General features: G+C 52.9%; 1 protein-coding gene across 3 annotated transcripts; it reads left to right on the top strand.

Annotated features, from left to right (window-relative positions):
* The first annotated feature begins 113 nt into the window (after positions 1–113).
* LSR (lipolysis stimulated lipoprotein receptor) lies at positions 114–14,132 on the top strand. 3 transcript variants are annotated; one of them, XM_074315754.2, is made up of 10 exons: positions 114–524; positions 1,727–2,071; positions 7,070–7,189; positions 9,130–9,186; positions 9,735–9,881; positions 12,461–12,622; positions 12,768–12,824; positions 12,915–13,046; positions 13,286–13,902; positions 13,995–14,132. In XM_074315754.2, the coding sequence occupies exons 1-10, from the start codon at positions 323–325 to the stop codon at positions 14,028–14,030; spliced, it is 1,875 nt and encodes a 624-aa protein (XP_074171855.1). In that variant the 5' UTR covers positions 114–322; the 3' UTR covers positions 14,031–14,132. The 3 variants fall into 3 exon arrangements, with proteins under 3 accessions (XP_074171855.1, XP_019566205.2, XP_019566206.2); XM_019710646.3 differs by having other exon boundaries at positions 115–524; positions 12,765–12,824; XM_019710647.3 differs by lacking the exon at positions 9,130–9,186 and having other exon boundaries at positions 125–524; positions 12,765–12,824.
* Positions 14,133–14,632: the final 500 nt, after the last annotated feature.

Genomic DNA, 14,632 nt, shown 5'->3' with positions numbered 1-14,632 from the left:
CGGCGAGCTGGTCACTTGGTTCCAACCCTAGGGGCCGGAGCACACCTGGGTCAACCCACTTCCGGGCGGGGAGGCGGAGGAACCCCTTCCACCGCCCACTCCCTTGCCCAGCCCTCCGTTCATACCCTGTGTACCTGGGCCAATCCATTCCCAAAGCGCCCAGGGGGTGGAGTGACTGAGAGAACCAAAGTAAATCAAACAACTTTCTCCCCGAAAGCTGGAAGCATTCTTCATCCATGTTGTTTCCGCTCATTAGAATTCTAGAACTGGGCAGGGTGGACTTGGAATAGGGACAAGAAACGGAAGCGGGAAGGGGAGGGGCATGCACCCCTCCCAGCCTTGGTGCGCGCCGCGCCCCCTACCCTCCGGGTACCCGGGAGGGGACGCGCGCACCGGACGAACCCAGATGGCCGCGCTGGCGCCAATGGCCCTGGGGCTCTCCTCGGGACTGGGCTTCTACCCGGCCACCCCGAGTTGGGGCGCGGTTGTCTCCGTGTGGCTCTTTCTCGGCACCTTCTGCACAGGTACTCAGAGCGGGGCCCCTGGTGCTGTGGAAGGGCGGGAGGGCACTATAAGAAGGGGGATGGATGGAGTTCTACACCGACTAGGAGGCAGGAGAGCTGGGGGAGGGGGAAGCGCAGAGACGAGGACCTCCCGATCCCCAGGGTCTCGGGAGATCCCTTATGTGCCAGAGTGAGGGGAATTCCTGCATTCGTGTAGGCAGCGCTCCCCCGCCCTTGTTCAGAGATAGCAGGAAGTGAAACTCCGGGACCGCGAACACTGGAGCGGCAAGGAGAATGGGACTCTTTGTAGGCCTGGGGTGAAGGACCACCCGATCCATGGGAAAGGCTGGGATGGGGACTTGGGCGCAAGCCGAAATTTCTAAGTCTTGGGGTAACGGGGGGACGGGCACTCGAGGGCTGGATCAGACATTTCCTAGAGGTAATGATCAAGAAACAGCGCCCAGGCCTCCGGTGGGTGCGGGATTGGGGACTCCTCACCCATGTACCTCAGGCTCCGAAGTATCTGTGTGTAAGGTCTGGTGGGATGGACTTTTGGACTTGGTTTGAAACCATATTCTGCGGGCAAGCTTTCACTGGATCGGATGTTTGTTTGGGTGAGGTCATGAGGAGAATTTTGTCTTTCTGCAAGGAGTTTCGGGGTATTCACATTTGAGATGGCTTTGGGTAGGGTGAGGTGGGAGGCTGATGGAGACATTATGGGGGCTTTAGCTACTCCGTGGCAAAGCATTCAGTCAAACAACTCCAAAATTTACACACACACCCCCAAAATTCACAAAACCCAGGGTAAACTTGGAACGTTGGTGGTGGTTTTTGAAGTGGGGCCTCCAGTACTTTGTGGTGGTCATTCGGGCTTGCCTGTACAGACCACAGAATAAGCCCTTTCTGTGAGACAATGGCCAACTGCAAAGGGGGCTGCGGTGGTTCAAAGGACACACTCTGAGAAGAGGGATGGACAGGATGTTCCAAGAAATCTGGCCATCTGACCTTGCACCTGCCACTTGAGCCCCATGGGTCTATAAAATGGGCATGATTATCTGAGCTGCCTCACCAGTTCTAGGGATTAAGGGACAATGTGTGCCAGGCGCTCTGTAAAACCATACACTTGTTAAGTGTCAAGTTGGTGACAAGTGATGTTGCTCATTTCTGCTGAAGCACTTCCCAGAGCTCATAACAGTCCCTGCCGACTCTCCTCTTGCCCTCAGCCCCTGCCAGTGCCATCCAGGTGACTGTGTCAGACCCCTACCACGTGGTGATCCTCTTCCAGCCTGTGACCCTACCCTGCACCTACCAGTTGACCACGACCCCCACGGCACCCATCGTGATCTGGAAGTACAAATCTTTCTGCCGGGACCGCATCGCTGACACCTTTTCCCCAGCCAGTGTCGAGAATCAGCTCAATGCCCAGCTGGCGGCTGGTAACCCAGGCTACAACCCGTATGTGGAGTGCCAGGACAGCGTGCGCACTGTCAGGGTTGTGGCCACCAAGCAAGGCAATGCCGTTACCCTGGGAGACTACTACCAGGGCCGGAGGATCACCATAACAGGAAGTATGTTGGGTGGGGCAAGGGAGAAGACGTGGGGACAGGGACAGGCTCGAGCTGGCCCCCTTGTGCACAACTGGGAGTGCCCACCTCAAGCTCATCAGTGCTCGTGTCTGAAAGGACTGACAAAAGCAGGATCCTTCTTTCTATCCTTCCACCCATTCCTTTATTTAACAATGACGATTTATTGAGCACCTAACGTATGCCAGGCGCTGTTTGAGGCCCTGGAAATACAGAAGTAAACAAAATTATCAAATCCCTTCCCTTGTGGAGCTCACATTCCAATGTGGGAAACAAATAAGATAAACACAACCCATACTATCAAGTGCTTGGAGATAAAGACAAGTGTGCAATGGAAAGAGAGGAAAGGGTTTTATAATACTAATACTACCAGCAATAGCAAGTGAAATTTATGTAAGTAACAACTTAAAAAGGGCCTCCTGTGTGCCAGGCTCTAACCCATGTTTACATGGATTAACTCATTTAGACCACGCAGTAATTGTGTGAGTGGATTCTGCTGCTGTTATTTTACCGAAGCCCAGAGAGGCAAAGTGACTTGCACAGGGTCACACAGCTGGTAAGAACTGAGATTCTATGTCAGCCACTTTGGGACTAGTCTCCAAGTTGTTAACCCCTTTGCTTGCCCAGGGTCGTCGGCAAAGCTCTCAGAGGAGGTAACATGAGTGAACTGAAGGGCCGAGAGATTTTAATGGAGAAAGTCTACAACATGCCAGGCACTTTACACACATTCTCCCACTGGGTCGTCATGGCCACATTTTGCACTTGACAACTGAGGCAAAGAGAAGTTAGGTAGCTCATAGAGCTGGAGCTAGGATTTGAACCCAGGCAGCTCTGAGAGGCTTTGACCTTAACCTTTATGCTGCCTGCTGATAGGAAGTGCCTGTTGGGACTAAGTAAGGGGCAGTGGAGAAGTCATTCATTCATTCATCCATTCAGTTGGTATTTATTGAGCAACTACTACGTGCCAGGTGCTGTTGTAGGTGGTGGGGATGGCGTGGTTATCAGAACAGTCGATGTCCCTGCCCTCATGCTGGTAACATGCTGGTGGGGTGAGGTAGGCAGTAAACGTGCAGATAAAGAAAAAGTAAGAATATCAGAGAGTACTGAGTGCTACAATAAGACAGACCTGGGTGATGTGCTTTATGGAGTGACTCGGGCACATGTCTTAAGATCTCTGCAAATGTAATCTGTGGAGGGATTGGGCCTGGGCCCTAAAGAATCTAGAGAGCCCGAGAGGAAGGTGATGGGTGAGAAGTGAAGCCTCACCCACTTAATGGATTTATACTTTACTGTCTTAAACAAGATTAGGGTTTTAATCTTAGGCATAGGGACAGAAGAGCAAAGGGGGTGTCCCTTTGCAGATCCCACGAGACCAGGCCATAGGGCACACTCCTTCCCTCACTCTGTTTAAACCGTGAGCGAAAGGCAAGGTTCCAGGGACCCAGCCTGTCAGTCCTGTTTTGGGGAGGAACCAGACCTACTTGTCCTGAATTTCCATAGGCAGCTCAGTCCAAAGCATTCTGCTGTTCTTGACGGAGGGCGTCTTGTGGGTTCAACCTGTCCAGGCCTCCTCGCCTATATCCCAGGGACCTCTCCAGCCAGGACCAGGCGTGACTGTCCAGCAACCCTGTAAGGATAGCCCGAGTACTGAGAGTGCTCTTGAAGGCTGGCTGTAATTGTGCTTTTGCTGAATCCAAAACTCCAGAGCAACCCTCGGGCTCTACCTGGGGCAGAGTCTTCATCCTCCAAAGGCCTCACAGGCCCAAGTCTTTCAAGCTGCCTTGACCTGGCCCGTGTTTGATACAGGCTGTGATTTGTAAGCATCCATTGTGTGTACGCCCTCTCAGGAAGCCCAGTAGCCATGGGAGCTTCCTCCGTTTCAGCTTTGAGGATGGAGAAATGTGGACTCCCTGTGCTGTTCCTAGGGTCACCAGCTATTGGGTTTTAAGTGAAAGTAGTCCTGCGCAAACTACGTATAACGGGGGTTCATCCTCTGTGTCCTCAACGCAGGTGGGTCCCAACTCCCCCTTACATTTCTCTCTGCTTTGGGTGATGTGTGGGGCACTTGGATAGGAGCCCTGTTTCTACCTCATGCTGCTTGGAGTCCATGTGCCCCCCACTCAGTAATACTGGACCAGAGAGCCCACAAGACCCCCAAGATCATGAAGGTAGCCTCTGCTGTATGCAGATAAGGAACAAGAGGCCCAGAGGTGTGGAGGAGACCCAGCTTTTGTTCCCAATCGGAGACCCGGCATCTTCTCCCTGCACCTAAGACAATTAGAGCAATGCCCAGCCCAGTGTGTCAGGATCAGATGTGGAACAGACCGGGGACAGGATGTGCCTTGCAGGAAGGAGGTGGGCCCAGGACTTTGAATTGATCAAAAGAAGCCAGAAAGCCGTATTTTTCACGAGTTTTAGAAACATCATGCAGGCCAAAGAAAACGCATTGAGTTCCGGATCTGAGCCACCGGAGCCCAGTTTTCAACTCCTGGTCCGTGAACTTTTGCGGTGGTGGGGGTTCCTGTCCGCGTCTTCAGAGCGGGTCAGGGACCTGCCCTTGAGCTCTGGTTTTGGAGAGGTGTGGTCAGAGTGTGGTTTAAAGGTAAGGTGGGAAAATGGTGGCGTTCTGGATAGTCTGAAGCATTTGGGAGAATGTAGGTCAGAGTTTTATGAGGATTTGATGACAATACATGCAAAGGGACCCAGCACGTAGAACTCAATAAGTAGTGGCTAGATGCATGACCACGGAGGGGAGTCGTGTCCTCTACTCCATATCTGCTCTTAAGGTCACCCTCCTTGCACAACCTTCACCTGCACACTGGCACTTTCTGTCTGTCCTCCCTGATTGGTTTGCCCTATACTGCTTACCACCATCTGATATGCCTTATATTTACATTTTTTGCTTGTCTCGCTTTCTAAGTTAAGGTCTGAGCTCTATAAGGTCGGGGATTATATCTGCTCTCTATAGCAGTGGTTCTCACTGTTGGTCTTAGGGTCTTAGGTCTCTACACTCTTAATTACTGAGGTCCTCAAAGAGCTTTGTTTTTATACCTAGCCAACTGAGAGAAGTTTAAAAAATATTTAAAATGACAGTGATAAACTCCTTATAGGTTAATATAGATAACATACTTTTTATGAAAATACTACTGTATTTTCCCAAACAAACCCAAAAAAACTTTAATGAAAGGTGTGTCATTGCTTTATATTTTTGCACTTCTCCTTGAAGTCTGGCAGAGTAGAAGCTAGATTGTCAGAGCTGCTACTGCATTCAATATATTGTGATAGCACTTGTCCTATAGCCTCGGGAAAACTCCATAGGACATTCAGAGATTAAGTGAAAAAGGCAAATAATATCTTAGTATTATTGTGTAAGTAACTTTGACCTCTAGGATTCTCTGAAAAGGTATGGGAGAACCCCAGCGTCCACGGAGCACGGTTATTCTGGAGTACACCTCGTACCTCAGACGCTGCCTGGAACACAGGGTGCTTTCAGTAATTATGTGTTGAATATTGAGTGACTGTGTCAAGGGCCTATTTGCATAGAGTATGCGCCCAGAGCGCTGGAAGAGACAACAGATGCTTAGTGTGAGGTCAGCATGAGGAGGGAAGGGGCTCATTTTCAGGTCCTGGTCAGGCCCTGTGTCGGGCGCTGGGGTCTCAGCAGTGACCGAGATAGACCAGGTTCTGCTTGCATGCAGCCCACATTCTCCTGGGGATGGGATCAGGGGTGCTCAGCCCCTGAGCGGGCTGGTACAGTTCCACAGTGGGGTGGGGAGCTGTATGAGCAGGATGGAACCAGCCCAGAGACAGTCTGAGGACACAGGCAGAGGTACCAGCACAAGCAGAAGCCGAGGCAGGTGTGGGCCCAGCATGATGGGGCGCAGTGATGAGGCCGGTGTGTCCGGAGTCTAGTGAGTGAAGGAGAATGGTGGGGATGAGGCTAGTGTGGGAACTGGTGGCCAGATCATGCCAAGGGCCAGGGTAAGGCATTTGGAGTGGTAGAGAGAGACGTTGGAAGGAGGGTTTTTGTATGGCTGTGAGGTCTTCCAAAGGAGAAAGGCTTGGGTTCTTTCATTCCTTTGGCAATTGGCTGACGCCCTGGGGGATGCCAGGTGCTGCAGGCTGGGGCACACACAGTTACTGCCCTCAGCTGACATGGAGAAGGGCAGTGGATACATGGGGCAAGGTGGTAGGCAGGTCAGCAGGGGCCAAAGTGCCAGACAAGCTGAGAGGAAAGTGGCCGGATGGCTGTGGGGGTACACCTGTCTCCTCTCCTCTGTGGCCTCAGGTGGAGTTGCCCACTGGGTCCCACCCTGCCCCCTACTGGTGGATGGCTGTAGGGATTTAACCAATTAGGGCCTGAGGAGTAGAGAGGAAACCGGATGTGCTGAAAGACTTTCATTACTGGTGTAATTAATAGGCTCCTTGCCCCAGGGCTGCTTCACACCTGAGCGTCCCCAAGCCCTGGGCCTGACCTGGACTGTGGGGGCTGACGGCACTGGGGAACTGGGATGGTCTAACTGCCCCCACACACACACCCACTCTTTCTCATGCCTAGGCGTCTCCTCACCCTGGACCCACACCCTTGGGCCTACACCAGGCTTCCTGGTGGGCCTAAATGGTTCATGTAGGGGGAGGTAACTTTTGCTTTGAGAGATGGTAAAGAGCATAGTTATAATTCTGAAGCGCTGGCTCTGGAGTCAGACCGTCCCAGCTCCACCACTAATGAGCTAGATAACTTTGGGCAGGTCAGGTCTTCTCATCTGTAAACCAGGAAAATAACACTGCCCACCTCACAGACTTCTTGAAATACCCCCATGTTAAGTGTTTAATACGGAGCCTAAGAGGAATCACGGCCTGGGTATGAATATTTTGTTGTCACTTGGTACATCTGCTGCCCTTTCTCCCTTGCCCCTTCCCTGATGTCCCCATGCACGGGGGCTCTGGCCTCCCCCATGGTGGCCTCACAATCTCCTGATACAGATGCTGACCTGACCTTTGACCAGACAGCTTGGGGGGACAGTGGTGTGTATTACTGCTCCGTGGTCTCGGCACAGGACCTCCAGGGGAACAACGAGGCCTACGCAGAGCTCATCGTCCTGGGTAAGTGGGCTGGGCCCTGGGGGCCTGGGAAGGGGAGGGTAAGGGGGGCCTCTTCTACCACTTCTGTGTCTCCCTCCACCCTCCAGCTCATTCTCTGGGCTCTGTCGCCTGCTTTGCTCTCCCCTCATGGCACCACCAGTCACTTGGGCTTACCTGTGCCCTGCACCCTAGGCAGAGACACTCCCCCTCCTCAACATTTCAAATAAGCCAGAGCCAAACTATGAGTGGAGAGAATTGGGGACTCGGCCTCTTCCATCTCGTTTTCTAAAAGTACAGAAATGGTCAGAGTTGATTGATAGGGAGGGAGGAGGATTGATGGTGTATAAATTAAGAGGAAGCTGGACCCACCTTCTGCCCCATGTGCAGGGCCACATCTGACCCCGGAGGCCCTTGCCAAAGACAGGAACCTTGCTGCCCTGCTGGGATGGCATTGTGTGGCTTATACAGTGAGTGCTTCCCTCAGACGAGGCCCTCCAGATGCCCAGGGTCAGGGTAGGGTAGCTACTAGCAGCCCAGTCTGGCCATGAGCTCCCCCACCCCCCCACCAGGTATGGAAGGGATGCTGCCATTAGCCAGATGCTCTGTTCTCAGCCTACACATACAGGCTCGTGTGGTATGTGCCGTATGTGAGATGCTGCCAGGCTGGACATTGCCATCATCATCTGCACGATGCAAGGAAATGCATGTGTGAATGAGCACACACGATGGGAGCGTGCTCCAGGGTACTCAGGCCATGCAGCAGCGTTCATGCGTTGGCAACAAAATGCATGCACCAGTGACCCAGAGAACCTCTGTGTCCTTTGGTAAAATGCACAGTCTGCATTAGCAGTTCTCAAAATGCAGTCTCAGGACCTGCTTACACTCTGAAAACTTATTGAAGATCTCAAAGAGGTTTTGTTCATGTTTTTGTGGGTTATATCTATAGTTGCTTAATGTCTTAGAAATTGAAAACAGGAAATTTTTAAAGCAAGGTACACAAGTACACAGTCCATTACCATCAGATCAGTGATGTCATCATGTGTCACAGAGCCTCTGGAAAACTCCACTGTATACCCATGACAGAATGAGAGTGAAAAGGGCACATATTTGTTCAGTGTGATCATGAAATAGTTTTGGCCCTGGGGACATGACCACACTTTGAGAACCGCTGGTTTGGATGTTGGAACCCCCTGGTGGGGGCATGTGGCTTGGAGCGCATGAGCTTTGGATACAGGTTTGTTGGCAGGGAGCTGGGTGTGTGGATGCCCCTGTGAGATGCTTGTGGGCACAGAGCAACTGTGGCACTTGAGGGAAGGCACTGGCTGGGCCGTGAAACTTGTGGACAGGATAGACTGCATGGACCAACATGGGACCCTTGTGGGCCAAAGAACTAGGGCCACTCAGTAACTTGTAGGGGCTAGAGGCACTTCTGCCTTCACGGGCCTCTTCCTCTGTAATAAAAAAATTATAATTTGATTGCCTTGCTATAAAGACAATTCATTACCTATTTGGGATATTTTTTCTTCAGATTTTAAAATAAAATTAAAACTTTCATGGGTCCTAAGACATTGTGCCTACTATGCCTGATAGCATAGGACTGTCCCTATCACAAGATGCCACCTTTTGGGGCAAGAGGACGTGTGCATGTGAAAAAGATGGAGTGCCCAAACTGAAGTTGCACCTTCAGAACCCATGGGAGATGTACTAGAACCCTTTTGGGCAACAAACCCTGGGGCACGAGAGAGGGTGAATTATGTGATGGAAACCTTCTGGAAAACAGCACCCACATGAGTGAAAGGGGGTGGAGGGCAGGAACCACATGCTGGGACCCTTCTAGGCCACGAACCTGTCCTCTGCTTCAGGGCACACCTTCACCCAGATGAGCCTGGAGCTGGGCTTCAAGGGAGGGGTGGCCTGGGCTGGCCCTTGCCAGCATAATCTTCTCTCTTTTGTCCCTCCAGGCAGGACCTCGGGGGTGGCTGAGCTCTTACCTGGTTTTCAGGCGGGGCCCATGGAAGGTACGGGGGTGGAGTCCCCCACACAACACTTACGCTTCTAAGTATTCTCCACCCTAAACACTGCTCGCTGTAGACCCCCCACTAACCTCGCCTGATTCCGACTCTGGCATCTAGTGGCCTGGTTCTGGGCTTTGGGGTGGGCGGGATGGCTGACGATGGGCCTGGAGTGTAGGCAGGAGGCTCCTGTGACTGGTGCTTCTAGTGCTCTTCTGGGGTCTGGGACGTGGGCAGCTGGCTCTCTCTCTCCTCCCCTCTGAGGCTACAGCCTGTCTTGCTCTGGCCAGGTCACCTCTCGTTTCTTGCCTTGCCCCATGAGCCCAGGGCGAGGTCCCTAACTTTGGGACTGGCCTGGGTTGTAGAGTGGTGGGCATCCCTCTGCTGCTGCGCCCCAGCCTCTAGCACAGAGTCCAACAAGGGCTGCGGCTTTCCTACCAAGCTTTGCAAATAGCTTTGCCCTACCCGTCTCTGCACTGCCCTGCCCCGCCGTGTCTGTGTCCCTGTTCCTGGCCAGGCCTCTGGGCTCAGGGCCTATTCTCCTCTCTCTGCAGACTGGCTGTTCGTGGTGGTCGTCTGCCTGGCTGCCTTCCTTGTCTTCCTCCTGCTGGGCATCTGCTGGTGTCAGTGCTGCCCCCACACCTGCTGCTGTTACGTCAGGTGCCCCTGCTGCCCGGAGAGGTGCTGCTGCCCAGAGGCTCGTAAGTGCCCCTCATGTGACCACCCTCACTTGGCGTCCTACCTGGGTTCAAGGGGAGGAGGAGCCACTGGTCTGAAGGTTATGAGGTGAGCGATTTGGGAGAAAGTGGGCCAAGAAGGACCAGCTGATTCAGATTTTTATTTACATACCTCAACTTTCTGTTTATTTTTAATCTTCATTTGAGTTTTTCTTTTTGAAAGTATAGTCTATACACATGGTGGAAAAAAAAATTCAAATAGTACAAAACATTCACTAGAAAGTAAAGCTCCCTTTAAAAACAAAATCTTAAGTGAAAAAGGTAAGAAACCAAACAAGGTTTACAGTACCACATAATTTGAGCAAATGTGAAAAACCCACACAAGCACTTGACTTTTACATGGACACTATGTTTAAAGACATATCTAGCACATGAGTGGCACCTGGAGGATTGGGAATGGAAGTGGGACCAGAGCTGAAGGGGGAGGGAAGCAAACAAAACAGGAGAGGGGATAAAGGAGTAAAGCGAGTCTCCCTCCTCAGGCACCCTCTGGTATACCAGCACCTCTACACGCAGTTGTTGGGAAGTTTTTGCGTCTATTTTTATCAACTTTGATATTTTGATATGGAAGTTTATGTTGGACACATTCTTAATATGCGGACATATCTGATATCTAGTGTCTTGCATTTAATGCTGCCCATGGAAGCATACTTCTCTACTACTCCTTAATAAGTTCAACACTTTCACCTTTTCCTTCATCGTTGCCAAATTCACCGTATCTTTAGTTGATGAACAGATGACATCAACAGCTAGAAACCAATAACTTTACATGAGAGGAACACCTAGAACATGAGACCAAAAGAGGGATAGACCAGATCCTCTCATGGCACGTGCCCATTTCTAGGCCAGTAATGAACAGGCTGTGTAAAGGATGACCCATGTACTCCAGAGAGATGTATGTTTGTGTACTTTAAAGCTTACACATATGTGCCATAACTCCTTTAAGGTAACACAGTCCAAGCTGTGTTAACAGTGGAGTCATATGCGATTGTTGCCAACTTGGGCAGGTTGAGGTTTGAGGCCTGGCTTGCCGCCTTACCATCTTGGAAGCCCTCAGTCTCCTTTTCTGTAAAATGGGGCTGTGGTAGAGCCCTCTGTACAGGGTGAGTCTGGGGAACTGGTATGTCGAGAATTTAGTGCAGGGCTTGGCCTACAGAAAGTGTTTCACGTCCACTAGCCATTGGACCTTGCTGCTGTCAACATCGGTAATGACAGAGGGCCAGGGTGCAAATCAGAGCCCTGCCACTCACACTGGGTGATCTCAGACAAGCAGTGTTCGCTCTCTGAACCTGTCTCCTTCTCTGTAAGGTCCTGACCTCATGGGGCGCCATGAGCATTAAGGGAAGACTGTGAGTGCCCAGCATGAGGCTGTAGCTCAGTGGTGGGCAACCTGGTTCTTCAAAATATGGCTCCCCTGAAAAAAAAATCCCCTCACTCCTGTCATTTTTAGTTGAGAGCTGGTTCAGGTGGTGGAGGAGCCGAGGGCTGCAAACAGATTTGCTGTTACCTCACTAATTAAGGCTGGGGCTGGGCCTAAGACTGCAAATTCCCTCCCAATGAATCCGTTACCCAAAACCAAGGCCACATTAACTTGCCAGAGTTCCTGTTACTTTTCTGCAGCCACAGCCCTGCTGGGTCATCTGCTAATTATAAAACAGCATCACCTGAGCTACTGAGGGGCTTCTCCTGGGGGGATTGACCACTGAGGCTCCTGCTTCCCCACTGAATCAGAGGTGAAGGGATCTTTCTGAGCCTGTCCCCGCCCCCCACCCCCACCCATTTTCCTGTTGGAGGCCCATGGAGGAAGTGACTTGCCTAGGCCCAGTGGCTTTGCTGCAAGTGCAGCTACCAGAACCCAGCCTCTTGCCTGGGGAGAAAGACAGAGGAGGATTTGCCCTTGAGCTGTCAAGCCTAGGACCAGGAGGGGGTGGGGGCGGGGAGGAGTACCTAGAAGTGGGTGCACCCTTGAGATGGAAACACTTTGCTGCTCAATGGAGGCAAGTGAACTCTGAGCCCCCATGCTCCTGCCTCAGATTGACCCCCACGGTGTCTCGGTATGGAAGACCCCATGGGGGAGGACCCAGCAGGCTTGAGAAGAGAGCAGGGGCGCACCAATGGGAATACTTAATTCCGGCCTGTGGGTCTAGCATATGGAGTTTATTTAAAGGGGCATCTTTGCCTCCTGTTGCTCCCTAAGAACGCAGGCCCAGGGTGGCCACATCTTCCGGTAAGGTGGCAAGAAAGTTGGAATTTTATGTAAAACCTTGAAAAATGTTGCTGAACCATTACTGTCAAACAAAACATATTGGGATGGCAGATTGGGGCCACAGGCTGCTAGTGTGCACACATCCTTAAAAGCTCTGAGCAATCACACAGGTGTGGACTCAATGCAGATGTACCTGCAGGAACCAACCACATGCCTAGGGAAGCTCCATGGCTGGGGAACTGGGGAGAAAGTCTAGTAACATCCTTCCCAACCTTGTATCACAGGGAAGGGCAGCAAGGCTTCTGGCTACCTTCTCAAACTGTGTATCTCCTCCCAGTGTATGCTGCTGGCAAAGCAGCCACCTCAGGCGTCCCAAGCATCTACGCCCCCAGCACCTATGCTTACCTGTCCCCTGCCAAGACCCCACCCCCAGCAGCCATGATTCCCATGGGCCCTGTCTACAATGGTTACTCTGGAGACTTCGACAGGAATAGCTCAGGTGAGGCTTGTGGGAGTCTGGCGCAGCGGTAGGCTGGGCATTTGGGCACTAAGGGGTGTGGGGCTGGAAGGAAGAGGGGCTGGGGCTGGGAATGCAAGGCTTTGCTGTAGGTGGGCAGCCACTCACAGCCAGTCTCCCTCAGTAGGTGGCCACAGCTCCCAGGTACCCCTGCTACGTGACACAGATAGCAGTGTGACCTCTGGTAAGAACCAATTGTTATGAATTTGGACATACCTGTAGGGGACAGGCTAGGTCAGCACCTGAACTGATCCCCTCCATCTCCTGTCCCTAGAAGTCCGTAGTGGCTACAGGATTCAGGCCAGCCAGCAGGACGACTCCATGCGGGTCCTGTACTACATGGAGAAAGAGCTGGCCAACTTTGACCCTTCTCGGCCGGGCCCCCCCAATGGCCGTCTTGAACGGGGTGAGTAGGGGAGATTACTGAGAGGGAAAGGGGAAGCATGTCTCCCCAATAAACCTGTCTCAGGCAGGACTGCTGCAAATCCCGCACATAGTCCCTCCTTCCCTACCATGGCTATAGGACCCTGCATATCACATAACAGATGAGAGTCTATGAGCCAAGTCATGACACTGCTGGGCCCCTGAGCTCCTGGCATTAAGACCTGACCTCCCAGCAGTTAGTAACACTTCCTTTTCCTACAGCCATGAGTGAAGTCACCTCCCTCCATGAGGACGACTGGAGATCCCGGCCTTCCCGGGGCCCTGCCCTCACCCCTATCCGGGATGAGGAATGGGGTCACCACTCCCCCCAAAGTCCTAAGAGGTGGGAGCAAGAGCCCCTCACCGAGCGACCCAGGAGTGGCTGGGGGGCTGGGCGGCCCCGGGCCCGCTCTGTGGATGCCTTGGATGACCTCACGCGGCCTGGCTCTGTTGAATCGGGGAGGTCCCCCCCAAGTAGTGGGAGAAGAGGTCAAGCTTATGCACCCCCCCGAAGCCGCAGCCGTGATGACCTCTACGATCAAGATGATCCAAGGGGCTTTCCACACTCCCAGGATCCCCACTACGATGACTTCAGGTCTAGAGACCGCCCTCATGCTGACCCTAGGTCCCGCCACCACCGCTCCCGGGACCCTCGGGACGATGGTTCCAGGTCCAGGGACCCCCAATATGATGGGCAGCTTCTGGAAGAGGCCTTGAGGAAAAAAGTGCCAGCAGAGAGGAGACCTTACAGGGAGGAAGAGGAGGTCTACTACCCTCCAGCACCTCCCCCTTACTCTGAGACAGAGTCCCAGGCCTCACGGGAGCGGAGGCTTAAGAAGGTGAGTGAACACCCTTTCATGGCTTTAAGACCCTTCCTGGACCCTCTCCTCCAGTCCTCCTAAGCTCACACCCTTTTCTTTCTCCTTTGCAGAACTTGGCCCTGAGTCGGGAAAGTTTAGTCGTCTGATCTAACATTTTGTATGTAGTTTTTGTACTTTTTTTTAATTTGAGGGACTACTGATGATCTTTCCTTTCTAAGTCTAATAAAATACGTGATCACAAAGCCTAAGTCTGGAGGGAAACGTTTGTTTTGCTGAGCGACGTGGGGAGCCCAGACAGCTGCCGTGAGCGTCTGCACAAAGCCCTGTGTCCCCTTCTCTTGGGACTTGAGTTCTGGGCCAGCTGGAAAGGACCTGCCCTGCCTTCTCCCCCAGGAAGGGAGTACGTGCCCCACGTTGGCTCCGCCTGGCCCTACGTGCGCGCCCCGACCCCGCCCAGGCGTGCGCATGCGCTGCGGATCTCCGCCTTCGCGCACTTCAGCCCGAACGCCGGGAGCGCGCGTGCGCGCTCTTCTCTCTCCCCCCCCATTCACCCCTCCCCTCCGACCTACTTTACTGTCTCTAAACCCCGCAGCCTGACTCGTCCCCGGCGACCACAGTCCCTCCTGCGGGACCCCGGGCGTTCCATCCCGGCCCGCGTTCTACTCGGACGGCCGGGCGGCTCCGGAGGCTGTGGCGGTGACCCCGCGCCCGCCGAGACCCAGGCCGGCGCGCGCCCGCCCGCCATCGG

The sequence above is a fragment of the Rhinolophus sinicus genome, chromosome 8 (assembly GCF_057876585.1).
Source record: "Rhinolophus sinicus isolate RSI-liver-muscle chromosome 8, RSI-T2T, whole genome shotgun sequence".
Taxonomy (NCBI): domain Eukaryota; kingdom Metazoa; phylum Chordata; class Mammalia; order Chiroptera; family Rhinolophidae; genus Rhinolophus; species Rhinolophus sinicus.
The sequence above is the reverse complement of the archived record's forward strand: the minus strand, read 5'-3'. Positions and strand labels throughout refer to the sequence as shown.

Excerpts from the sequence above, each read along its gene's own strand:
- LSR (XM_019710646.3), top strand. The coding sequence starts at position 323 with ATGCACCCCTCCCAGCCTTGGTGCGCGCCGCGCCCCCTACCCTCCGGG. Across the intron at positions 525-1,726 it reads TCTCGGCACCTTCTGCACAG|CCCCTGCCAGTGCCATCCAG; the intron begins GTACTCAGAGCG and ends TCTTGCCCTCAG. Across the intron at positions 13,047-13,285 it reads CAATGGCCGTCTTGAACGGG|CCATGAGTGAAGTCACCTCC; the intron begins GTGAGTAGGGGA and ends CTTTTCCTACAG.